This window comes from Chroicocephalus ridibundus, chromosome 1 (assembly GCF_963924245.1).
Source record: "Chroicocephalus ridibundus chromosome 1, bChrRid1.1, whole genome shotgun sequence".
Lineage (NCBI taxonomy): Eukaryota > Metazoa > Chordata > Aves > Charadriiformes > Laridae > Chroicocephalus > Chroicocephalus ridibundus.
In genome coordinates, this window is record NC_086284.1 from 87,241,150 (window position 1) to 87,269,030 (window position 27,881).

Here is a 27,881-nt window from a genome sequence, read left to right on the forward strand (position 1 = left end):
GGGGGTTTTCTCAGCAGGGCTAAATATTTCAAGTGCAAAATGAGAGGCTATTTTAAAAATCATTTTAAATGGACTATGAATACCATTCTCTTAAAGTACTGAAATGTGAGAACAGAAAAATTTGTCTCTGAAGTTAAAATTTCATTAGTAGTTCCTAGTCTTTGGTTACTTTGTTTGATGTAATTTTTATCATATTGTTTTGCTTAATTAACCTTCTCATTTGTGTTTTTATTTAGCTTTTCTTTTATGTCTTTCTGTTATGAATGCTAATGTTAATTTTGGAAGTGAGCTTTTCATTCGCTTATAGCAGGACATTATTGCTGAAATGCCATAATTTACTAGAGGAATATAAAGACTTGCAATATTTCTCTTGATTAGTATGATAAACAACTGGGCTACTCTAGAGATTTTATGTTGCGGAAAGCAGTGGTAAATTGGCTCCTTACAGTGATTACTGTCATTAGATAACCTTGTTGTGTTTTACTGTGAGCATTATTTAATGAGTGGAGAAAGGACCAGTTCTGGTGTTGATTTACATTCTTTACACAACACTTCAGAATTATCTGAAGTTTTACACATCAGATGTGTAAATATGACTGCATTTGTCCCCAGATCCTTACATTGCTATATTGTTGATCCAAATTGGAGCAAAATGGTGCAGAGAGAAGTACAAAAACGAGTGTTTGTTTCTCTATATGTACATCTGTGATAAAGTAACTTCAAAGGAGAGAACATCTAGTTCAGATTTGTTGACAAATTGAAGGAAGCTAAAGAGCTTCAAATATTATTTAAAGTCTAAAAATTATGCTTTACTGTGAGAGACTAAAAAACTCAGCCTACTTAGTTTATGTAAGAAATATGTGTAGCTGACTTGATAATAGTGGTCTACAATTACCATAAAAAAGAATTTTCAGGTAGTGGTTGCCTCTTTAGTCCAGTAGGGGAAAAAAAGCATAATAAATTTTTTCTTACTTACCACATCTCCTTCATTTAGAATTACGTGTATTCACACATGAGATCTCATCAAAAAAGGAGAAACACAGTGTAATTAAAAAAAAAAAAAGCTACTTAAAAGGAGATTACAGGAGCTCCATTTCAAAACCAAGGTTTTTTTTCCTTTGTGTAGTCGTTTTTCTCTCTCATTTCAGTTAAGTTAAAAGTTACTTATTCTTCAGAATGTTACTGTAGAAGCGCAATAGCACCAACATTTGAGTTTTTGATAAGAAAAGCTCATGCTGTCTTGTATTCCTCAGAGCTTTAGGATCTTTTTCTGCATTATGTAGCAGATACTAATTTGATAAGTAATTTTAATTTTATTTCCTATTATGTACAGGCAGATTGTTTTTATTGGATCATCCTTTGTCTTTTGACAATTGGTTGAGAAATTTTTGTTTTAAATAGAAAAATTTATGTGTATCTTAATGCTTATGTTTTTGTTCATTTTGTTTTGCTTTGGAATACATAATCATCTGTAAAGAACTTGCCTTTATCTCTTATGGTCAGTGTTTTTAAACTTTAAGCCTTCAATTAATGCTTTTAAATCTGTATTTCAACCATCAGGAAAAATACTCTTCTGAAATGGATGGCAAGTCTGTAAATTCACAAAGCTGTTTTTGTTCAGTTATACTACTTTCAGTAATAAATCAGAATTAAATTCTCAATCTTGTGGCTCGTAAAGGCATTGTCACAAAGAAGTCATTTTTTGGCTCCTTCCTATCCCCATTTTTGGGGTGGTTTTTTGTTGGTTTTTTTTTTTTTCTTGCTACATTCTGTATTAGAAATCAGAAAATCTATCTTCCCTCAGGATTACTGAACTGAAAAAATCAGGAATAAGTGTTCTCAAAGATACTTCATTGTTTTCCTTTTTTTTTTCTGTTTAGTTCTACTGGTTCTCTCTCAGTGCTCATGTTTTCCATGTTTCTAGTTTCTCATTGATTTTTCTCTTTAGCTCTACCAAGTCTTTTTAAAGAAAGCCATTCTTTGTTTGCTAGTCTTTAAATCTTACTTTAAAAAAAGAAAAAAAAGATTCGCATTCAGTGTTAGTTTTGGGGCTTTTTAAGTCTCAGTACAACCCTTTTGTTTTAAGGATTCTTTTATACTTTAAATTAAACATACACAAAAGAGAGCAAGCAGAAGAAAATCAAGTACAAGTTGCTATTACTGTCTCATATTTGTAACATAACTGCTGACAAAGAAGAGGTATGTTAAACAAGTAGTAATTTAATCACATGCTTCAGCCTCTTGTAAATTTTAGAAGAATCAAACTGTGATGTAAAGCATTGCTTTAGTTCCATTTCTTGTCTTGGTACAGTTTCAAGGGTTGTTTTATCTGCGACAGGCCAGATCTTCATTAATAAAAGGCAAAATAGATTTTGCAAATCACTTATATACTGTATTGCAATCCCAATTTTTAATTCTGGTTGGGTTTTTTATAGGTTTTTTTGTTTCTTTAACCTTTGTCCTTCTTGGACATTCTAGATTTAAATTTATATAGGGGTTACAGTATGGTTTCCTGTAGGATCTTGTAGAGAGCATTGAATTCTATCTGGTTAGTCCCTACTGCGGGAAAAATTGCAGCATCTAGTTCATTTAAGAGTGGAGTTAAGTCATATTTGGTGGCAAATTACATGCATGTAGATGTTTCGAAGGGCATACTTAAGCTTTTGCTTGAAATACCTTCCAGGAAGTACTGTATTCAGGAAAACAGAGTAAATTAGAGGTAATGATATTCTTTTTGCTGTCCTGTCTGATTTAACTATTTAGCTTAGAGATTTCTTTGTTCAGGGACTACCTCTTATTTTGCATACAGTAGATTTTGTGACTGTTAGCACCTCTAGGTACTACTGTATAGAGCTGATAAAAGATAATGCTTTGGTGTTGCAATTATCACAAGTTATATGAATATCCTGTTTGCTTTTTAAAATTTGCCAGTAGTAGAGTGACCAGATTCCATCAGAATTTAATTTAACAAGGCCTCCAGTAAAAGATTCCTCCAGAGATGTTACAACTGCATTTCATTCATGGCAAAAATCTGAGGGTCTGAATCATGCTCAAATCTTTAAAATTACAACTAAGGCAAAATTTTGTTAATGCCATTTTGGAAAAAGCAAGCAAGCAGCAAACCCAAATAATTATTAATTACATAGTCTGTGATTTGATATGGGCAGTTATTAATAACATGAAAAGAAAATTGTGTGTGGTTAAGTTTGGGATTTGCTGCTTATGTATGTTAGCTAAAAACTGCAAATCAGTTTCTAGTCTTTCATTTTAAATAGTTGATTCTTCTTTTGTTCAGGGTGGAGCATATCATGATCCACACACAGAAGATGGAGCATCTACTAAGGAAAATAGAATTCTGTATAATGACCCTGTTCCGAGAAGAGTTGGCAGCTTTTACAGAGGTAATTTTATGGTGGATCTTTCAAAATTAAACAAGAATTTTAACATGGAATATAAATTAAGTAGTGGAAATGGATATGAAGAACTAACATAAACAACTAAAGTTTATTGGAAAAAGAATTGTTACCCCACTTTCAGAGACTGGGTTGACCTGCTAGGTTGTATGCAGTAACTGTATTAGTATCACATTATCTATTTGCAAATGTTAACTTGCTTTGATTGGAAAGTATATCCAGTGCAGTACCTTGGAGAAAACAAGATAATTCATTGGGGGGAATTGAACAAAATGAATAAATATTATCAGGGTAAACAGTTCATTAATGTTTTGAATTCATATTTTAAATTCTTATTTAAATTCTTATTAACATTATATCTAAAAACCTTTGTACTTGTAACACATTGACATACTTACTGATCTATTTCAGATACTGTGGTGCATGGAACTATAATGCTAGTTTTTCATTGCTTGAAACCTGTATTCATTTCTTTTGTTTTGACTTACTAAAGATCAGGGTTTCCTACAAGCAAAAGCACACTTACATAATCCCAGTTCAGAATAAATAATAACACAGGACTGTGTATGTGCATATAGTATGTATATGTGTGTGTGTATATATACACACAGATAGATATTGTCCTATTATGGTACACAAAAGATGGTGATTTCTGAGCAGCTGCCTCATGACTAAACCTGGGTAATCCTTTCGAAAAAGACAAGGATGCTAAGAAGCTAATTGCTGTCCTGCAAGTATTAGGAGACTTGCGGGGCTCCCCTGAACCTTAAGAAGTCCCAATCAGCTAAAATTCGATTATGAGTTACCTAATAACCTTAAGTAGAGTCACAAATCTCTCTCTGATCCTCTTCAGGTTGTTCAGTTAGCTGATGACCTGATTTAGGCATGTTAAAATCTGCCAGTCCTTGCAAGTGTCCCATTGCAATATTAGAACCTGTGAGCAATACTAAAGCTTGTACTGTTTTCAGCAATGCTTTTGAGTGCAAGGTTTTGTAGCGCGTGCAACAGAGAATCGTTAGAAATCCTCAATCCTGAATTGCTTTTATTAATCCTTAAAACACTCATAAAATTAGACATGGATTATCCTTCTGGTTTATACATAGTAAAACAGAAGTTCCAAGGAAGAATGACTTTCCTAAGTCATGTGCTAAGGAAACTGTAGGTCTGGGGTTGCATTCAATTCCTTATTATAAACTAGAGGTTTCTTCCTCTTTAATTATATCTATGAAACAAATATATTTTGGTTCATAGACTTAATTATTGCATTGGAAAAATGATGCTACATTTAAGTAATACATTGGTAATAGTATATGCAAAAAACTATTGAAAGAAAAGGTTACTATGAAAAAAGTAAAATTATATTCATGTAATTCTTCAATACTGACTTAATACAAAGGTTATTAGCATGTACTTTTATACTACAGCTTGAACAAAAACTTACAGATTCAATTTTGATAAATAGTATAGTATGATGCTGTAGTAATGCTGCAACTCCTGCCTGATCAATTTTTAATCCAGTGCAGCTATTTCTGGTGATCTTCATAATTCTAACAAATTTATGTTCTAGGTAGGTATAACCTATTTTGAAAACCACAGTACGGCTGTTTGAAAAATACATAATATCTGGTTTTGATCCTTTCATTTTTAATGAGTAATCTTAGTCTTACTTACATTAAAATCCAAAGTAATTTTTTTTCAGAATGGGTACCATTATTTTTTTAAGGTCTAAGTGAAGGCAAAGTGTAAACTGTGTAGTATTGTATCTTTAATTACCAGTATTCCAACCTTTTATTCTGTTTCCTGTTCCTAAATAACGATTGCACTTGTGGCTCCCTACAGATAGAAATGTTCTCAAATCTAGTAACAGCTTACCCAAGTTCCAATGATGGTCTCATTTTACAACTAATATTACCTTGCAAGTATCACAAAACAACAGCTTTCCAAACTGTGAAAAAAAAGTATGCTTTTTTTCAGTCATACATAAAGTACAGCTGTGTCTTTACTGTTTTGTTTCTGTAAAAGAGGTAGAGAGGAAGCAGACAACTGAAAGATGTGATTTTTGGTAGAGGTCGTTATACATTGTTTGCTGTTTCTCTGTTCAGTTCCATCTCCGCGTCCAGAGAGTACGTACATAGAAAACAATGTGTCAAACAGAGCCTCTGTGTTACCAGCAGACAGCAGCACGGTGGCAAACCACTCAAAGAGGCAAACCACCTTTGACACCTGGTGAGTTGTTATTTACACAGATGTGTAGAGAATGGCAGGAAAAAAAAAAGGATTTTTGACAGGAGGGGAAAAAAAACAAACGCTTTTTTTCAGAATTTGCAATTTTCTATATGTGCTTAGTTGCTTCCTCTGACTATACTGACATAGCGTTGCATGTTTGCTGTTCCCTTTTGAGCAACAAGAAACACTTCATTACACTATCACACTGAATGCATTAAAGATTATATACTTTTGTCCAGACTTTCCTGATTTATTTTTTTTTCCATCTATTAATCTTCGGTTAAAGATAATACAAAGTGCTTTTGTACATGTAGTATGGATAGCAAGGCCCTAGCTTCATCTGTGGATTCCAGAAGCATGAATTGTCAAACGGGAAAAAAAAATATCAAAATGCATGTTTCCATATATATAATAGGACTGTTTTAATGAAGAATATAATGTTTGCCCTACAATGGGGACTGCTGCTCTTTTTGCTTACGCACCACAGAAGGAAATGAGTACGTTCTATGGGAAAATGGACTAAGCAACATCTTAATGGTGTATATCGATTTTAAAAGATTAAAAGCATCACATGGCTCCATTATATAACATAGAACAATTAACTATAATTATGCTAATAGAATGGCAGCATATGCATAGCTTTGCAGGACTTAAAGGGAAATATCTTAATTTTGTTGCTCTGAGAGCTGTTCAGCTCTAAAATACTCTTAATCTTCTACTTTGTTCAATCACAATAAAACACACTGAATAAAAATAAGCAAATGGAGCTTCAAAGGATTGGTGGGAGGAATGAACTGTATGCATTCACATGATTCAACTATGCTTCGTACCACTATCTGAAACACTGCTCTCTGAAAGTGTGATAAAATCATGTTATCTGAAGAACTGTTTCAGTGGTTTATTGATTTAATGTGTTTTCACATGAACAACCTGTGAATTATCTGCTTAAAAATGAGGGGGGGTGGAGGGGGTGGGGAAGGGAAACAACTGGTCTTTCAGCTTGTGTTCAGGTTATATACCCTTGTCAGTAATAGAAAATGTTTACTCCAGAACCCTTGTCACCTGCTCTGATTCACTAGAGTCTGCTTCCTGTCCTTCAGTAGCTCCATCTACATCCATTTTGTGGAAGTTAGCTGAGGAACCCGGTCATTTATGTAAAAAGGTGGTACTTATGTTGTGACTTATGTGTCTAAAGAAGGTATTTATTCCTACTGTTGAACCCTATTTTGTTGTCGTTCATATCTGAATCTTTCTATCTTGCATATAACACAAGCCAACTGGAATCGTGTTTTGCTTTATATATCATTCAGCAATATATTACCTTTTATTATGTGGTCACTGCAAAGAAACATGTAATGTTATTTTAACTCTGAACTGAAATAATAGTATATGTTATTAGAGCTGGTTGGGAATTTTTTGACTAAGTATTTATTTGCTTACAATGCCAAATTATCGAAACCAAAAGTTTTCAAAGGAACAGACTGATATCCACTAACCATTTCTTGGGAAGATTCTTCAGCTCCAGGATGGAATTCCCAGTCAAAACCAGAGATATACGCAAAATAACAAGTATTCTGGGGTCAGCATTATTTTTTGGAATGTGAGGAACTCGAGTGCAGGGCCTTTATTCTTCGTTATTTTAACCAGAGGCTTGAACCAAGATCTTAGATCTAACAAGTGAACGCCCTGAACCAGAAGTTAGAGGTTATTCTGGAGCGCATTCTGTTTCCCTCAATATATTCTCTTGAAGCTGTTTCATCTTGTTGAAATAGTGAAAGGACCACAGAGATGCTGAGTATGGCCTAGCGAATAAAGCCCTTCAGTAACTTTGAGAGAGTTAGATTTAAGTCCTTGCTCCAATTAATGTACTCAAATATTTTCACAAAGTGGAACAGCTCCTTTGAGAGAAGAACCCACAGAAGAATAAGCATTTCTTCTTGTGAAATGGGAGGAATAGCAGTGCCTGCAACACCAAGTTACTGCTATTTTGGCATGCGTTTCTCTCTCTCCTTGCTTTTCCTACTCCCTATTTTCCTGAAATGTTTCCTGCCCAGCTCTACATGTTAACTCTGTGCAAGTTGTCCTGGCAATGGTCTAATGTTGTTGCAAAATTGTTCTGTGCCATAAATGCCGCTTAATCAGATTCCTGAGTGATGTAGAGTCTATGTTCCTCTACTTAATTTTCTGTATAGAAGTTGTGTAAAAGCTTATGAAAATGTTGAAAGCTCTAACGGAATGTGATTCTGCTTACATCAATTTTATGATGAAGTAAATATTTGATGTTTGACTGACATACGTAACTGGTACATGACAATTCATCTTGAATTATGAGTGACATGTATTCCACCTGGACTTGCCACTACTGTAAAATAATGCTTCTCTCATACTACTGCTCTGTGTTGCCTTTCTTCTGTCAAAGATTTTGTGAATGTTTGCTAGACTGAATTGTCACAGGTGTTCCCTTGTCTTTGTGTGCATTTCTTCACTCTGTCCCCACTGCCCTGCCTCTTGAAAAATAAAGATGTTATAAACTCGACTTTTGTCATCAGGTTTTACTCTTAAATTACTAGATCATTTCTGAACTTCAGACAACTTGATTTGAAAAAAAGGCAAATTTTTCATCGTTCTAGAAAATCTTTTCTTTGGGAGAGTTTAATTTTCTGTAAATGACCTTGAACTTTCTTGATTTTTTTTCCATTTTGATACAAGAGTATCAGATGTTTTCTTCTCTTTCACTTGTGCGAGCTTTGTCTTGAGCTGGACAAAATCAGTAGGTGTAGGCAAGATGCTTAACCTTGTTCTGCCAGTGTGCCAAAATGTTGGCCTGATTGTTATAGTTCTAAATATCTCTTTGGAATAAACTCCAACATGCAGTACTTCATCTCACATCATTTTGGAAGTGTTTGCATTGGTTTCTTAGAAGGTATCTGGGGGCTTCTGGAAAGCTTTGTTGTTTAGACCTTTTATGTCCATTTAAATGTATTCATTGTATGACAAACAGCTTGTCATACCTTCTCTAGCATGTGTCATACCTTCCTGCAAAAATAATAAAAAGAGGAAACATATGTAATATTTATTATTATTTTTACATGTATATAATATATGTAAACACACATAAACTCATTCAAGAAAAGAATAAAAAAGAACATCCGTCTCTAAGGAGTGTCAAAGGCTTACAATTATCTACCTACCATTAATTTTTGAGACTCCAAAATAATACAGTATTTTGTAAACATGTCATGACTGGGTGTAATATTGCTGTATCGGTGTAAGAATGTAGTCACACTTAATGTTCCTGAAACTAGAAGGCTACCAATATCTGAGCAAGCTAATTTAAAGCTTGTTCAGCTTTGTGTGCAGTAGAACTGTTGCTGCATTGTAAATACTTTTCCAGCTCATTTACAGAATTCTTGATCACCTGTGTGTGTTACACTGGTTGAGGCTTTAGGAATCTGCTCTGTATAGTTTGAAGATGTTCACTTTCTGAACGGTATAGCTTTCCTGCTGACATTCCCTGCACAAGACAGTTGCATATGCATTGTCATCCAATGTGTTTGCTTTATTCATCTGTTTGGCTGCATCTGAGCCTCCCTACCCATCTCTTCTAGTAACCAATGACCCTTCCCCAGCCATCAGTGTTTTTGTTTTGTGCTAAAAATTAGATGATGCAGTCTAGTGTCATTTGCAAGGAAGCTTTCCAGAATTTGTAGTCATCAATATTCTGTCCCAAAAAATAAGCTTACTGAAGTATATGCTTTATAAGTTTACAAAACCAACCACTTCTGAATTTTTATGGGTTACTGATGTTGAATGATACGGGGGTGGGGGAAGAGGGAAGCGGGTGTAAAATGTATGTGGGTATATATACATTATACGTGTGTGTGCCCACACTCGTGTATATGTGTATACTTTTTTTAGTGATGCCATAAGCTCAGGTATCTATTGGCTTCTGGGTAGTATTCTGTATATAAGACAGTAGATCTGGGGTTTATTTCAGTTAATAAATCCTCATTTTCGACATGAAAAAAAATCTGTGCAGCTCCAAGCGAAGTTCAGATTTGATCTCTGATTTTTAAGCTTTCAATGCTAGGCTTTTAGACCAGGAAGTTTTACTGTGGGCTTCAGCTTGTGGGATTGAGATTGTTACCTTAAGTAAACCATCTACTTGAGGTGCTTCACTAATTTCTGACGTTTTCTTGCCTTCACTTATGGTAACTCTATAACTGCCAAGGGTTTTACTTTAAGCAAAACCAAGTGCTAACTTGGAGAATTTGTGTTTGTTTGTTTATCTTCTGAAGAAAACTTCAGACATTTCAGTAACTCCTCCATTAAACGGAAATCCTTACTTGTGTAATTGTGAGCGGTTCAGTAAAGGGAGTAGTATATTGGCAGTTAAAGAGGATTTCCAACCCAGGCTGCCTGCTGAGATTAGGGTTGCTGAAGAATAACTGAAAAAAACATGAGGAATTGCCTCCCAAAAAGAGCTGTCTGCAATACGAATCTCTCTATGGCAGCATGAATGCAGCATGCTTTGTATTTATTCTTTTTAGTTAATATTAAAGCACATCAGCTTGCTTGCCCCATGCATGTTTGCTGCTACACCTCCTTGTACTAGTGTGAAGTTGGATGCCGTTCCTGCCCAGGGGCAATAAATGCTAGTGATAACCACAGAATTTCTGTTTGTACCTATGCCTTTTCCAAATGTCTCAGACCAGAATAACCAACGTGATCTACGTTATATGTCCTAAGCATGCAAAAGGCACACAAAGATAAAATAGCAAAGAACAGCACATTTTGCCTCTGGTTTCTGCTTGAGGGTGAGCTCTCTGAATGGGGGGGCTCTTCTCTAGTGCTATTCTTACCTGCTAGTAAAAGAGACACTGCGTAAGAGATTCTGGTGTAACTGTTTGCTTTCAAGAGCTGGAGCTTTATGCAAAATACCAAGATACTTGCAGTTACATTGCAAGAGTTTAGTGTTGAGTGACTATACCATAGAGATTTTTTTTCTGATAATCCTAATTTTTTCCTGTACAGACCATTGTCTGAAAATCATCTTTTGGGATGCCTAAAATATCCCAGTGTTTCATTTCATGGATCAAAATGTTCTGCTCTATTTTTACTCAGTACAAAATCCTGGTGTTGAAGCTTCCTGCTATAATGCTATATATGTTCACTCTCTTCACATAATGAGCATGTGTTTTGAAGCAGTTGCTGTTCAAGGTCAATGCTTTTTCAGACAACTATACTGCAATATGAGTCATAGGAGTTAATGACATAAACCAGTCGGTGTAAAACCACTGGCTTTTGGGTAAGCAGCAATTGAAAAGGAGCAGAGTTCTCAGCCCCTTATTTTCCTTCTCTGTCTGATCACTATAGTCACAAAGAGGAAACGATGGTACAGAATTTCACTTCTTCCCTCTCTGCTCATCTGCTGTAGGGAGCAGTTTTCTCATCCAGGTTCACTGGGCCAAAGAAAAGAGTTTACACATGAGTGAATCTGTGTCTAAAAGTCTGGCAAAAATGTCCCAAGCTTTATTCTGAAGATTAAGTTCACCTTTAAAAATACAGCATCTCCATTTTGGAATAGACTTTGGACCAGAAAAGCCATAGCCAGACGTTGAAAAAATTTAAAGGAAAATTTAGAGTAACCACGTGGGGAACTTCCTTATGATCTGACGCTGGTTCCTCAGCAGGTAACACAGTTGCTGGGTTGGTAATTTGTACCTGGGCTGTAGTTTGGGGCATGTTTGCAGATGTGGATGCACAGTAGCCCCTTTGGGGAAAGGCTCGGAAGATTCTCAGCCCCATTCAACGTGACTTTCAGAGTACAAGCAGGGTACTTGGGGTGCATGCTTTCCCCCAAGTTTTCCACCAAATTATGTAAAAATCAATAGGTAAATAATTTGGCAGGTGTTTTGTCTGTATTAAGTTGGTCTTGTGAGTTCACTGAATCTGTAAAGCTGTTAGTAGTCTTCACTTTCAGTCTTTCCCCTTGGTGCTTTAAGTGACTAAAACAAGACTGCCTTACTACTGTTACGCAGTGGTACCAAATGCAGGGATGTGACAGAAACAGGAATCCTTAGTAATCCAGTATATTTAAAATAATATAATTATTAGATTTATAATATATAAACTAGAGATTTCTCCTAATCTATGTTATTGTGCACCTGAATGTGTTTCCTAGATCTAAGTTTCAAAAATCTAAATTAGGAAAATTTCCACCATCCTCTGCCTATAAATCTTTTTCTAAGCTCATTCTCTTACTCAACAATTGCACTTTGTTACAGCGTTTAAACACTGCATGCATTTCTATTCAGAAGCAGGTAGCATTTCAAGCTTGAGGTGGTTTTGTGTTCCTCCAGTTGAGGAACTGATGAAACCACCTATCAGAATGAAGATACTTGTCAATCAGGAGGATGACTCCAGTGATTCCTACCACAGTTACATGTTTCACATTTGCTTGGAAAAAAAAAATATCAGCTTGGCATGTAGTAGCAGCTGAATCACCAGCTGATAGCATAGCATTTAAAGCCAGAATTAGAAGCCAAAGATAACTATAGCAGACAGCGAAGTGTTGCTACATTACAGTAAACTCCAAGAAAAGCTGCTCCTTTTTGTCATCCGGAGCCCTTAGAACTGTGGCTTTCCTTCAGGTTTTTGATCTAGACAATGGAATAATTTCATTTTTGTTTTTGTACAACTTAAGACTGAAAAAAGACTATTAAATCACACAGGATGATTTTCTGTATGTTAGTTGCCATTAAGTGTCATCCGTTCTCTGGGGTCTAGGCCCAGTAACATACCTGAGTAATGTGTATCTCCCAGAAGAGCATGCAGTCCTGATTTGAAATGTCAAAGGTGGGAAATCCACTTATTTCGCTAAGGAATTTGTTCTGGCAGTTAATGATTCTCATTGTTAAAATCAGTGCCTTATTTCTAATATGACTCCCTGGCTTCATCGTCCACCTACTTGTTGCCAAGTCTTTGCCCTTTTCTTTAGACACCCTTCTAGTACTCTGTAATTTATTCCTGGATAAGTACTTGTGCGCCGCAATCAAGGAAATGAAATGTTGGGGCTGGTTTAGCTATTTTTTAACATACCAAAGGGATAGAAATCTCTGACTCTTTTAACGTAGGCCAGTATTTCTCTCTCTGAAATTGTTTCTGTGACACTTTACTGCACTATTTCCAATTTTCAAACTTATTATAAAGGGCACTAGAACTACATTCAGTTATGTCTCACCAATGTCCTACATACATAAACCATTTTTTTACTCCATATGCGTACTTTACATGCATAGTTTACTGTGTATACTTAAAGTAACATGTTATTTGTCAGCTGTAGTTAATTCAGCTGTGTAGACAAGTTACAAGGTGGAAATTCGGTCTTCAGGCAAGTCATCTGTTCCACTTTTGGGTCATCTTCTTTTGCCAGCACTGTCTCACCCAAGCATAACAAACTAACTGAAGTTTTTAAGTTGAAATGGACAACAGTAGATCCCCAGATTCCCTGGTGATAAATTTGGAACCATTTCCACAAAGGTCAGGAAGTGTGATTGAAATTGGTTCTCTCTGGTGAACTGTGCAACTCCTGGCTCTCCATCAAGCAATGGATAAACTGGACCTGTGCTTTTATACCTCATCACCATTTGTATGTTCTCTCAGATATGATTTTCATTTTTCTAAAAGACCTTGTCTGTGATATTTTGGTTTGAATATTAAATTCTGGCTTAAAAAAAAAAAAAAAAAAAAAAAAAACCAAAACACAAAAGACATGCATGCTTTCCTTTTCCCTAAATAACTATTCACTGGTTTGAGCTAATCATTTTAACCTAACACTGTGTTCCTCCTATCCCATTTAAAAAGACTGTTTATCTGGTATTTGTAGAGTAACCCTTGAACCAATGAATGCTAACACGTTAAGAATCTTTGCTTTAATCAATAATTTGCATTATTTGGGATAAGATCTCATTATTACACAGAATTTACATAACATCAAAATAAAATCTCTCTTACAATACCTTATTTCATGTTTAGGAAAAGTCCTGAAAACCTTAACAGTCACTCAGAACAGCTCAAGGAGAAAGAAAAGCAAGGTTTTTTCAGGGCAATAAAAAAGAAAAAGAAGAAATCTCAAACCGTAAGTATTCAGTATTTCTAAAAGAAAATATGTTTATCATCAGTTTCGTTTTATACCATTTTAAAATGCTAGGTTAGTACAGTACCTTTGTATTATTTGTGATCATGCCCACATGCATCTTATTTGTTCTTTTATTTTTTCTCTTCAGCATATGAAAGCCAAATTCTTTCCTTGTTCAGGGTTTATTTATCTGCCTTTTCAAATATTTCTTCACCTACTAGTCCTGTGCATCTTTGTTTTCATTCAGACCATTTCAGAGCCAGTTTTGATGCAAGTTTTTAAGCTGATGTTGCAGCAAATTCTTTTGCAGGATATTGTGATACCTTTCCAAGAATAGCAAATGTATTATTGTGTGTCCTCAGAGCTTGAATAATTTCAGACACGCGTTAGGAGGAGATCAAACTGTTATAAATGAGAATTCGTTCCAGTCTTTTTCATGGCAGTGTCTTCATAAAAGCCTCTGTCGTCTTACTACACCCCGTGGGAATAAGGATGATGTGTCCTAACCATTCTTAATATTTTATGTTTTACTGGGGGAATGGATTGTGGCTTTTGTTATTGTTATTCAGTATAAGCCTTTGGTGCCTTTTATGCATTTTTACATTTTCATCCAGTTTATGGGAGGGAGAAAGAACTTTCTTTTATCAGAGGGCAGTGGTATATCAACATTTCACAAAGTTTTATAATGAAAATCTCCCTAAGAACTGAAGTAACCTAAACGTCATCTCATCTCATTCTCGAATGACAGTTCTGGAAACAGTAAAATCTTTAAAATTCCTTTTACATAAAGCTGTAATGTTTCTGTAAGTGTAACCGCAGTTATAGTTTTGAAGGTTCTCAGAATGGAGTAAACCACACTCACTCCTGGCAAAGGAGAGTAACTAAATCAAAATATCTACTGTCATAGAGTGAGGTGGCATGACTGGATGCTGGTGGAAGGCAGATCTGTTAAAAACTGTGGAGAGGAGTGATTTATCAGGTGCTCTTTTTTTTTTTTTTTTTGTAGTTTCTTTGATCTGTATGGAACATGTGCATGTGTGTGTTAACTAGCACTCAAAAATGCACTTTGCCTTCCTGCTGGGCAGGTTTTAGAGAAGTGGCGTCTGCCTCTCCCTCTAAACTTGTTCATCCTCATACCTGTACCCAGTTCAAATATGATCGTTTACGCTACACAACTGAACAAAATGTCTAGATTATAACTGACATTATTTGATATCAAAATGCCCATGAAAGGACAGCACACTTAAGGCCATTGGTTCCAGTAATGCATTTTCAAAAAAAAAAAAAAAAAGTGTTAAATTTGCACTGTTCTAATCTACTCTGATTCAGCCATTCAGACACGGTGGTGGGGAACGCTTTAAAAGCCCAGCTGATAAACGGTGTATCAACTACTTCCAGATTAAAATGTGTGAAGGAAATACAGACTGGATTGTGTTGCATTTCAAAATCCATCACTTGTGGAAACATCCTTGATCTACAGCTACTGAAAACATCACTGATTACAAGACAGGACAGATTTATACATAATCCTTACTCCTCTTTCTTCTCACTCTTAAGAAGAGGGAGAGAGGGGGAGGGGGGGAGAAAGAGGTTTTGCATAAGGGAAAATTATGTTTGCTAGTTAGAGCTAGTATCTCACAGGAAGATGAATAAATTAATGAAATAAGATAGTGATAAAACTCTTGCATTCTCAGCTAGGAATTTGCTGACATCAGCTTAATTTTTGGACCCAACCAGTGACTGAAAAACCCCTTTTCATTTCTACTTAACAGCTGTTTAACAGGACGGTATCTAGGCATAGACTGTACCCACCGATGTACGTACAAGTGTCTAGTTCAGACACTGTTCTTTGTTATTCTTTGTCTGTTAGTTGAGGACATCTACCTAACAAACATTGGGATGTTCATTAGCATCTTCCAGCACAAACAAAAACAACTGTCTTCAGTTCAGCACCAAGTCTGACTTCAGTAGTAAAAGCTGTTAACAGCACTGTAGTATTAGCTCTTCAACTACATGAATAATGTTTTATCTGAATTCATATTAAAATCTATCAGATAGCTTGTGACTACTTGAGCTTTTTTCTGAAGCTTATCATTCTTATAGAGTCCTAGACGTATGAAATTCCACTTATTTACTCTGACACAGACTTCCTGCGGCAAGTAACAAGCTACACCTGAGAACTGTCACAACAGTGAGAAGCGCATCATAGCTAGCTACTATTTACCTCTGATATCCTTTAGCAAGTCTCATTTTCACAGAATCACAGAATGGTTCAGGTTAGAAGGGACCTTAAAGACCATCTAGTTCCAACCCCCCTGCCACAGGCAGGGACACCTCCCACTAGACCAGGCTGCTCAAAGCCCCATCCAGCCTGGCCTTGAACACTTCCAGGGATGGGGCATCCACAGCTTCCCCGGGCAACCTGTTCCAGTGCCTCACCACCCTCACAGGAAAGAATTTCTTCCTGACATCCAATCTAAATCTCCCCTCTTTCAGTTTCAAACTGTTACCCCGTGTCTTACCATTACAGCCCCCGATAAAGAGTCCCCTCCCCATCCTTCCTCTAGGCCCCTGGTTGCTGGTGGTTGTTGCAAGAGTCGCAAAAGATATCTGAAATTGGGTTGAAGACATCTTCTTAATAATGTAATTCTAAAAATATCTAATAGCCCAGAACTGATCGCAATTCCTGACACTTCTTTCTGCAGAGTTGTTCCTATTGATCATTCTCCCTAGATTTCTCCAGGTGCAGTTCCTCATGGGATAATAATCATTACTGCCTGCTATGGGAATTCTTTGCAATATTGTTTTTGCAGAGCTGTTCTTATCCATTCTCCTTTTCATCTTGTTTGAAGTCTTCTAATAACGTAGCAAAAGGTTTTGAGGATCGCTAGAGTCACATTTTTTTCTGTCATCTGCCACCAAACAATTGGTGTCAATAGGCACTATCTTCAGAGAAGCCTGAGTTTTGCAGGGTTTGGCACATACTGCAAGCTATGGGTCTGAAGAAATATCTGCTTTGGAGTAAACAGTTGCAGGAGAGTATTTCTCCTAGCAATGCTTTGATTCCTTTTTAATTTACTGAACTTCACACAGAAAATTCTTCTGACCATAAAGTGCCTAAACAGCCTATGCTAATTAGTGACTCTGTTCTCCATTAACTTGGATGGAATCTAGCAGCTGTTTGAAAACCCTCCCTTTTGGCAGTGCACCCATCATTCTCTTTAGTTGTGTAATCATTATATTGTATTATAAAGTTTTCTTTCGGTGGGCAGAATAATGCTAGACACAGGATATGTGTCCTATGCTTGTTTGTACCTAAGCAGGGGAGAAATGTTCCCATCCATAATTTTAATACTTGATAGTTCTGTTTGTTGTTTGTGCATCCATTGGTATGCTCTTTGGTAGTATGACAGAAATTAAAATAAAAAAGCTGGTGCCCTTGCAGTTATACATGAAGTTGTTGAAGGCATATTTTCGTCAGAACTCAAGTACTTCATCTTGGAGCCCTAGCTCTTTTTACAAGTTAAAAATAGAATACTTTTATTTCTTCTAGAGGTAGCTATCAACTGCTCATTCTGAAACGGATTGATATTATTGTTATTGTATCTTTGATATTTTATTTATATAAAAATAAGAAATGTCATACCGTTTTAGGTCATTACATAAGTAACAAATGATTGCCAGAATTACGGGATTTAATCCAAAGCTCAGTAAAGTCAACAAGACCTACCAATTGTTTCCAAAAGGCTTTGAAATGCACTCTGCATTCCTAATGAGCATGGATGTAAGAATAGGTCTACTGATCTCTTTTTACATGCTTTATATGCATTGAGTTCCTTGAACTTGTTCCATATGCTTTTTTCATTCAATCACTATTGTATTTTCCCAAAGCAAATTATAGGATTGATACCATATATTGTCGGAATTTAAAAAAATAAAAGAAAAAGAAATAATATAGTAAGGACAGATCTCTTGACTTGAAATACTATGCATTTAGTTTTTGTATCTTATATTGCAGACAGACTCAACCAACGGGGAGAATCCAAGCATCAAGAAATCCCTCTTTCCTCTTTTTAATTCAAAGAATAATTTAAAGCATAGTTCTTCTTTGAAAAAGCTTCCTGTAGTCACTCTACCCATGGTATTAATTTTTAAGTACAGTAGCACTGTCAAATGCTCCAGTAAACTTGTTTTACTGACTACAGCAGCATGTGTTTTATTTTCATGGGATCACTTTCTCTTCATGCCAGTTAAGTATCTTGGGCCAGTTCAATAAATTGAAGTAAAATTGGCAGTTCTGTTGAAACTGATTGTGCCTAAAAAAATGGTTTTAGTATTTGATATACTGAACATGTAACATACGCAGTTCCAGAGAGAATGAGCCCTGGGACTAAGACTAAAGGAGGAGAATAGCTGTGAAATCATATATGTTTAAAATTAAGCTATCTCATTCTGTTTCAATCAGGAAAAAAATTAACCTAGTTTGTTTTGTAGGTGTATCAGAAATACATTTTTTTTATGCAAACTGATCCTTTATATATAAATTTAATTAATCAAATATTAACAACAGATTATCTGAAAACTAAATTTTAGCTGATGCTTCTGCTGTATTTTTGTCCTGATTCTTCATGATAAAAGACAACTTGCCTTAAAAATAGGTTAAATTTTAACTGTCCTTTTTTTGCTTAGAATTCTTGAAATGAGATAAAAGTCTACCTATAGGTTTTAAATTATCCTTCTGCCATAAATTATGTTGGATTTTCAGCTTGTTTTAGGGGGAAGGTTGGGGAGTTTCTTAATTTTTGCTTTAGTTTGGGATATTTCTGGAGGAGTAGAAAGATGGGGGAAAGGGAAAGCTCTTGGTTTTATGATGGCAAAATCATCCAGACATGAGTTTAAAGAGATTTTGGTCTCCTTCACTCAAGAACAGATTTATAGAACTGATCCATGGTCTTAACTGCAGTATGGAATGCTTTTTAAATGAAGATGAGGCTCAACAATTTTTAATTTTTTTTTTTTTTTTTTTATTTTTTGAAGCCTTGTTTAACTGCTCTCTCTTACAGCAAACAACACTAACAGCATGTGAATGCTTTAAGGGATAAGGGTATAGCAAATCTGCATGATATCCACAGCTCTTACTATGGGGAAAAATAGTGAAAGGTCATTGCAATTCTGCTGCGGTGATGGGCTTTACTTGCATTCTGTAATTAACTGGGGGAAATGATTTACAGCTGTTCTTAAGAATATATTAGGAAAACAGTATTTAATATTTTGTTGCAGATGCCTAGCAGTGATGGGCAGGATCTCTTGGCATTACAGAAAGCCATTCATTCTTCTAATCACCAGAGCAGCAGGCAGAAGGATTGGCATCCTGAGAAGATGACAGAAATCCAGCCGCATGTAAGTGGCATTATCAATTCCCTGTATTTTAACATCACTGAGGTATCTTGACAGCTTTTTCGCTGACGAACAGAAAAATTGCATTTGACATTATTTCCCAACCTCCCCGTTCCCCACTCATTGAATGTAAAAAATCATGTGCCTGCAGGTCCTGCATAATTCTTTGAAAATTTAGACATGAATGACAAGAAAAAAAGAGTGACTAAATGTCCCTTTGTCAGTCTTTGAGCCTGTCAAAATACTGGTTATGGTTTTGTATTAGAGGCAAGCAATGTTTCAGTGCATGTCTATGGTAGCTATGCAGCACCGTAGAAAAGCCCTCAAATTAGCTCTTGCAAAGAAAGGCGCATCCTGAGGGCACGCTGCTGCTTGACACAGTTTGATATCTGATGGGGCCACCAGGGCATCGTGACCACATGACGGTGCAGCTGTGCCTCAGCAGACTACACTATTGGAGCATAGCACTGCACTAATGCAGCTTTGTTTTCTCCAATTCTAAAACCAGCTTGGGGAGCAGGGTTTGGGAGGGAGCTTCAGTGCCATGCTGTGTTGCCATTACAGCATTGAAAGCTGAAGAACAGGGTTTGTTGCAGCTGCATTGTTTGAAGAAACAAGTTGTTCTGTGAGCTGGGGAATTTAATAAGCCTGTTTTTGTACCACTTTGTGTACTCGGGCTTCCCCAGGTTCTTGCTACCCATGTCTCCATTTTCCTTCGACCTACTCACCAGTTAAAGAAGCTGTGAGGGACTAGAGCAGCTTATCACCCAGCTGCCGCCAAACAAAATATCTCACTGCTGAGTTCTGCCAGCCCTTATTTCAGTGCAGATGGTTACTCAAGACTCTCTCTAACCCCCAGTTGATGTTCACAAAACTTTTAGGAACTTCGTATTTCTTTTATCTGTGCCTCATAAAATGTGGCAGAGGTTCTGAAGTTAATAGCAGGAGTAGTGACAGGTGGACAGCTAATGCAATTGTCTATGCCTCCATTTTCATACGAAATGAGGTTAAAATAATTGATGGGAAATTTTTTTCCTGAAAGAACCCGAAAAGGTTCCATCTTTTCAGGTAGCTAATAGTTTGAATCGTAATGAGAAGACATTTTCTCAGGTGTATAGTCATAGCTTGGAATTAAATATTCGAATCAATACAAACTAAAAGTGAGGAAGTCCTGTGAAGTTGAAGATGTTTGGTTTAGGATATGGCAGTTTTATTCTAGAAAGTCTGATGTGATGGAGAGCAGAAGGTCAAGTGCTTTTCCCCGTGTCTTTCAGAGCCAGCCATTAAAATCTCTTCGAAAGCTCTTACACCTCTCCTCTTCAAATCATCCTGTCCCTGCTGAGCCTCGCTTCCAGCCCTTACCAACTCAGCCAGCCAAAGCTTCTTTTTCGGAAGTGCGAATTCACCCCATGAGTCAAAGCTCCGGCAGCGGCAGCAGCAACGTGCGGCAAGAGCCTCAGCCGAAAAGCCGGCCAACGCTGCAGATACCAAGCCAGCTGGAACCCACCTGGCACGTCGCCCCGGTGAACAGGAGCGCGAGCGATGGGCCTCCCTACTCCGACCAGCTGCCTTCCAAGAGCGGACAGAACGGGCACACGTATAACCGAACAAACCGTTCGCGAATGCCAAATCTGAATGATTTAAAAGAGACAGCCTTGTAATTGCACTCCAGACAACAGGCCAGTTCAGGTGGAGATCAGCGTAGGGGAGTGGTGGTGGTTCTGGTGATGGTAAGACTGCATTTTCAGCTTTATAAAGGTGTGCAATATGTACATGTGGAGCTATGCTGTTTGGCACCACAGTGAGAGTCAGGGATTATACAGTAAAACAAGTTGAATGATGAATTACCAGTCATCAGAAATGTCGCTGGATGCCAGGCAGAGTGTGCCGGTCAGGGAGAAAAACGCATTGCCGTGTTCTCTCACTTACATTCCAGCTTAGTGCACATCTCTGTCTGAAAGCTGGGAGACTTCTGGTATGTATTGGCACTTATAAGGGTGAAAACATTTATGTCTAGACCTATGCCCTTACTACATTTTTTGCTGCCTAGTTAAAACAGTGGGGTTTATGTGATAAAAGTGTATCCCGGTTAAGGGTTTAAAGTTAAATTGTATGTCTTAAATTTGTTTTTTAAACTTCCATATTTGATAGGATTTGTAATATTTATTTATGATGACCTAATATCGTACTGTTATAATCATATCTTTTATGTTATAATGTAAAGTTATTTTGAGCTGTTTGAAACATTGTGAAGCAGTGCAACAGCTACAGTAGTTTCTATAAAGAACTAACAGTGACATTTATATATTGCATCAGGAGTATTTTATTCTATATATAAATATATATATAAATGGAAAATAACTGTCTGTTTTTTAAATATACTCATTTAAAAGAAAAGTATTGTTATGACACTATCTGCCATATTTTTATACATTTGTGATATAAAGTGCAGTATTATACTTCTAATAAAAGGAAGTTGAATGTGGATATAAACGTGACTGTAACAGTATGAATGTTGCTCAGCTATGAGAGCCCGGGATTATAGGCATTATTGGTAACAAACAAAAGACAACATTCAATTCCAAGCTTTATTATGGGCTATTTTGTTGGAAGTATTGGCTAAACGTAAGAGACTGCAGAACTGTACAGTAATGTAAATGTGGTATGTTCTCCCCTGTGTCCTTGGCTTTCCTAGTAATATTGATGGGATTTCTGCATCTGCATCAAGAGCACAGAGCCGAAGTACCAAATTTTTGTTTCCTCTAAAGAGATAAAGTGCCCCATGACTACAAGCTAAAGCAGGTGCTCTTCCACTTAATAGCAGGGGTGAAAACCAAAGAAACATAGCATGAATTGCAAGTGAAATGCCAAACTTACGCATAGCATGGCACTGCAGATCATGGTATAAGCTTTTATGCATATGTGTATTTTACATCTTGTTTAGCAATCTATTAACTAATAAGATAAACACTGTATTTAAATTTAAACTACTCTTGCACTTTTTATTATATTTCAGGATGTATTTAAAGCTACAAACTGATATTTGGATATTGAGGGAGAAGGTTGCCATGCAGCTTAATTTCTCCTTAGGTCTTACTATCCGAATATTCCCGTACACAGTTCAGTTACCAGTCTCAGCAAAATATTAGATCTTGGGTTCCAGTCTCCTGTACAAGATTGTTAAAACTGCCTTTACGTTGGTGAATGTCGAGCGTAGCAAATACATAACCCGATTCCTCTGTTGCTACCAGTAAACTACATCAAAGGTGAGCCAGCAGGAGTCAAAAGAGTTATGCCAGTCTAAAGTTTGTGCAATAAGAGGAGAGTCGGGCCTGTAGTGTCAGAACAATACAATCTTTCCTTTTTAAACACATTAGTTCAACTCTCTCATTACTCTGCAGCATAGTTTGTTTTCTAGATGCTGTCCTCATAAGACACGTGTACTTGCAAATATGTTGTCTTTTCCAAACAGAGATTAACCTGAATGTAAATTCGATGATTTAGCCATATAAGTAGTTAACAGAAGCAGCCAGGCAGTAAGAGCTGAACTTCCTACTTGGATAACGATGCAAACTGGACACGCGGTTCAGTACCTCTCGAGTCATACCAAAGTTCTAACAACAGCAAATTTGGCGCCACTACTCTAAAAGTATTTGTCAGAAAGTCCGTTATGGAAGGATGTTGCGTTAGGTTTGTCCAGGGTGAAAAGTAATTGTGAAAATTGTCAATTGCCTACCAGAAACGTGCATGTCATTTTCTGTAGATATATATGATATAGGATATCTAGATATATATGATATATACTGTGTCGATATGTCATATATATAGCATATATAAATAGAGCAAACATGAAAGGGTATTCAGTTTTTGATGAGTTCAGTGGGCGTCCAGGAAAGACATTGTGATATTTACTAGTCATCGCTGTCAGAGTTTAGCAGCATATTTCAGCAATGTCTTTTGGATTCACCAGTTGGTCACAACTAGGTTAGTCCTGTGCTCTGCTTTGAAACGGGCTGATGCCACTAAAATCCCTCACAAAAGCAGTGTCCGAGAGTGGGGCTCTAAGCAGTATGATCTGAATGTCTCCGAGAGAGCGTTCAGACTAGACTCTTCTGTACTTTGTGGATACGTATCCTTTTGCCTCTGCAAGACTTTTAGCTTGCTGGTAAGAGCTTCGTGCTGGGGATGATGATGCTGGGCTGTCTGTGGCTGTTCTGATTTCTAGCAAGGAAAGATGTTTCCAAAGGATTTTCTTTCTCAGTACCCGTTAAGTTAAATCAGGGTAATCTCTGACTGTACATATAGCTGTTTAAAGTAGTTAGCAAAGCTTCAAGGGTGACCCAAGGAATGTTCAAGTATTTGGTGGCCCATATTTACAAAAAGTTGTTTCTACTTCATACTGCATTTTCTTCTCACATTCAACAAACCACAGTAGATTTCAGTTGAATAATAAATTGTGTTGAACGTATGTAGTATTTTCTTCCTTCTGTTGGAAAGAACTTCCAGCAGTTCGGCCTGCTGGTGCTGGGATAAATTGTGTATTTTTAACCTGGTCTAACTTCCCAATATTTAGAATATTGCTAATGTAATTTTGCCAAGGCTTCCAAAGGAGGCTTATTATAGTGACTGAGATTTGCTGACTCAATAAAGGGGAAGAGAATTACAGAGCAAACAATTTTGTAAGTGTGAGCTTTCCTCTTCACTGGTCTGTGAGTCTTGTGCTACGTGTTCTATAGAGTTACTTAGTATAAAGTATCGTAGTTAAACTGCATTTTATTACTTGGCAATCTGTTTTGCCTTATGGTGTCATTAATGATGTGAATAGAAAAGAAACTAAGTTTCAGAAATGAATTACAGTCATTTTGCAGAACTTCAGCTGCCTAAACCTGTCTGTATGTTTCCAGTATAGCTCTTGAGCTGTTGTTAACTGAAAAAGAAGCACCTTAAGCTCATTTTAAGTGAAATTGTGTATGTGTTTAAGCCGTCCTTTTAAACTGCCATGTAAATGTAATAACCTAAAACAACATTTTTTTTTTCAACTGACCTGACCACAGAGCACAGTCCCTTAGAGTTATTTAACTTCTTCTGCTCCATTTATCGTAGTCCAAGATTCATTGCTCCTCTGAGAGGTCGCCAGCATGGAGCACCGGGCAGAGTTCTCGGCAGGAAGTCAGCAATCCCAGATTCGGTCCCTTCTTCCTAAAATGTTCCCCATCCCACAGGGCTTGGGACTGACAGCAAGCTTTCATTTCTGATACCAAGTCAGACCCACCTGAATGTGTGGGTCCTGACACCACTTCTATTTACAGATACTCGCTCTTTTAGATCAATATTAAAGCAGGCTTCAAACTTCCAAATTTACGAGACACCCTCAGGTCATCCTTAGTCTTGTAACATTTCTCTCTGCTACACCAACTTGTTTGTGGGAGCAACACTGGAGTGATTCTTCAAGAAGCAGTGTCCTGTGATAGGCTTTTGGTCATTCCTTGTCATTGCAGTTTGGTCTCCTAAGAGCTGAATCTCACTGGTATAAAGAGCTACATGCCTACTTCATTTCCATTTTTCCTCAAAAGCTGCTGTTGCCATTAGCTGAGTAGACTCCTGTGTTCACTCGGAAAAAGCTATGACTTCCTAACAATTTAGTGCTGTAGACCTCCCTTCGAGGAATGGGAACGCAGATTCTATAGCTCTGAACGCACTGTTGTGAGCTGTTTAGCTAAGGCAAATCCCAGACGCTTTTGAGGGGAGCCATGCTCTAGAAGTGTCTGGGGTTTTCATTCATCTTTCGGGTTTTTGTTGTCTTACAAGTATTTGGTAGTGAGACATGCTTCAAAAGTACCTGCATGTAATCAATTCCATGTGTGTTGAACACTGTCAGAGTACAACTGGGAGAGTATTTGAATCCCAGTTACACAAAGAGTATGAAAAGGATAGCCATATATAATATACTGCAAATTGTGGGGTGGCAATGAATGTTTATTTTTTCCGTTCCAGATAACATACTTAATACATCTATTAATGGGATTATATCACAGACCATGCATCTGGGCTGTTGTTCATGTAAGTAGGCCCACCATTCAAAATAGGAAAGGAGTGTCACAGAAGATGATCGGAAAGGTGATGTGCCCTATTTAACCGTTTTCAAATGACCTTCGAATCAGGACACTATTTAAGAACAGGTGCCTTCCCCTACACAGCTCTCTCTAGTGGTGTCATGATATTAACCATTCATTAACTGGGTTTGTAGTGAATGAGGAGAAAAGCCATTTAACTTCTGGCCTTTGTTAAAAAGGGAGCGATTTGAGTAAAACCTTCCTTTTAATATAACACAGCCTGGCAGTTCTAGATGTTGGCGCCTTTTTCAAAAGGTCAAACAGCAGCAGTGCATCAATGCTCAGGCTCATCAGGCAAGCGAAGGCTTGTGCACATCACTTGGTTCAGATGTTGTACTGAAATGAGATTTTTCATTCTGCAATGGTGAAGCAAATTTCATGAAAATTAAGCAAAGTGAATTTTATAGGAGATCCTCTTTCAATTGGAAGACAAAAGCTGTGGTAGGTCATCTGTTCTCTGAGTGGACTGTCTTAACAGCTACTGCATGAGGCAGTATAGGTAAATCTGATTGATTAGGTCTGAATTTTACTTGCTCCAAGTTCTGCTTGGATGCTTATTTGTGTACCTTGTGTACAGCCAATGGTTTGGTGCAAAAGTTGGCTGTATTTGACAAACTAAGTGGAAGGTGCTTGAGAAGTGTGAGAGGACCAGTCCCGCTATGTTTAGATGCTTTCATTCCCCCGAACCAGATGATTGCTTCTCAGGCTCTTTTAGAATGTAACTCAAAATACGCAGCCAGGCAAAAGTGACTCTTAAGATGTGGGCCCAGGGTCTGAACGTGGAATTTGTGACTTAGGCTGAGAGCGACTCCCCACATCTCTTGTCTTCTCTGCAAGTCAATCTACCTCCTCTCTCTTGCAGAACGTGGTCAAGGTTTGGTTTGTTTGTTCTGAGTTTATTGTTGACTCCAAATTTTGAAGAGACATATGAAAAGATTCTTCCTCTAGGTACTGTTAGCAACCAAGTAATAAAATTTTGATGGGCCTTCATCTGATATACTTCTGAAACCTCCAAGCCATCCGAGTTCTCCCTCTAGAATCCCAGTGCCATCCTTTGCACTGCTTTGCAGTCTTCCCTTGCCCTTCCCCTTGTGGTTCTCAAATATTGCAGTTGCCTTGTTCTTCGTTGTTTCTCTAGTGCAGATTATCAGGGAGTTAGAGGCCTTATCTACTACTCCACCCTGTTTGCTGTTTTATTCGAACAGCTATCCTTAGACTTGCTCAGGATTTTCTTCATTTTAATTTTGCATTTCATCTGTGTGAGATACCTTACCTCGTTGTGCCCCCACCAAGACACGCTGCCTCCCAGGCGCTTTGTTCCACCAGGTCTCTGTTTTCACAGGGCATTGTTTCTCTGGATCCGTTCCGAGTTCTGAGAAATGCAAGGTGGCATCTTCATTGTACAGGCGTAGAAATGCATTGTGAAGTAACTGCTTTCGTAGAGCTTTCCATTAGCAACGTTCAAGCATGTTCATAGCACAAGATGGAAGCCGCTATTCAAGTTTCCTATAGGATATGAACCTCTTGGTGTAAACTTTTGACATGTAAATCCAATGGCAGAGCTTTTAACTGTTTAGTAACAAGGCAAAACTTTAAGTGTAGCTAACTGTCTCGACTTTCCTTTTCTTCTTACTTTTTTTTTTGCTAGTGCACATCTTAGACTTGTACTACTGAAGGATATGTCTAATCAAAAGGAGTAACATCCATATATATATATGGTTTATATGGAACAATAAGCTAAAATCTTCCATGAAACCACAGTTTTGTTGGAAACTCTATGCAGGCATTTTAAAATGTGGTTAATCTGCTAAAGACTTCCAGGACTGCTTAGATCTCCACTGTGAAATGCTGAATTCATGTCATTTGGGAGACGGAAGGAAGGACGAGGTTGAGAAAAATGTGATCTTTTTTCACAATCTGCCAGTACAGACTATTCCAAAAATAACAGGCTGGGGAGGTAGCTTTCAAAACTTCTAAATTTATGGATAAGATTCCCCGATGTTTTTTAACAGCTACTAGAAATCTAAAGCGCACAAACTTTTAAATCTACCATGCTTTCTGTTGTGGAAGGGATGTGATGTGGTGTTAACCTTTTTAATCCTGGAATACAAATTGATTTTAAAATGTGTTGAATATTTAAGGATGACTTCATGCAAGTTAATAAACCATTTGTAAAGTGTTTGTATACAACCCTTTGTATCATGTTGTTGGTACACCTTACCAAATTTTTTTTGGGCATGTATTCCATTCTTAACTTCTGTACAATTTCTATTGTTGCTGTAAATATTCTAAAAGAGAAAAAAAAAATATCCTGTGGTAACCTTAATTATCAGCATGGAGATGGTTAATTTTTACTGAGCACAATGTATTTTTGAATGGGCCTTCCAAAATATGTCTTTAATAAAAATGCAGATTTTGCACTAGAACACTGGCATTGCTCAACGGCTGATCTTATTCCTGACCCATCTCCTCCAGAGCCTCCCCACACGTGAGCATGGCTCAGGGGAGCAGAACGGGCCAGAACCTCACCAGGGCTCCTCTGCCCGGCAGGTCGTGGCCAGGTCCCGACTAACTCCCCATCTGAGAAGCCGG

General features: G+C 37.2%; 1 protein-coding gene across 4 annotated transcripts in view; it reads left to right on the top strand.

Moving 5' to 3' along the window:
* The window catches only part of CDKL5 (cyclin dependent kinase like 5), a 132,032-nt gene extending 105,076 nt beyond the window's left edge, over positions 1–26,956 (top strand). For 3 of the 4 annotated variants that reach the window (XM_063342554.1, XM_063342545.1, XM_063342561.1), the window contains 6 exons: positions 3,296–3,401; positions 5,516–5,639; positions 13,677–13,779; positions 17,798–17,920; positions 19,060–19,179; positions 20,451–26,956. In XM_063342554.1, the coding sequence (XP_063198624.1) occupies positions 3,296–3,401; positions 5,516–5,639; positions 13,677–13,779; positions 17,798–17,920; positions 19,060–19,179; positions 20,451–20,837 (963 nt within the window). In that variant the 3' untranslated portion in view covers positions 20,838–26,956. The remainder of the gene's footprint in view (positions 1–3,295; positions 3,402–5,515; positions 5,640–13,676; positions 13,780–17,797; positions 17,921–19,059; positions 19,180–20,450) is intronic. The other variant, XM_063342570.1, reaches the window with a different exon arrangement.
* Positions 26,957–27,881: the final 925 nt, after the last annotated feature.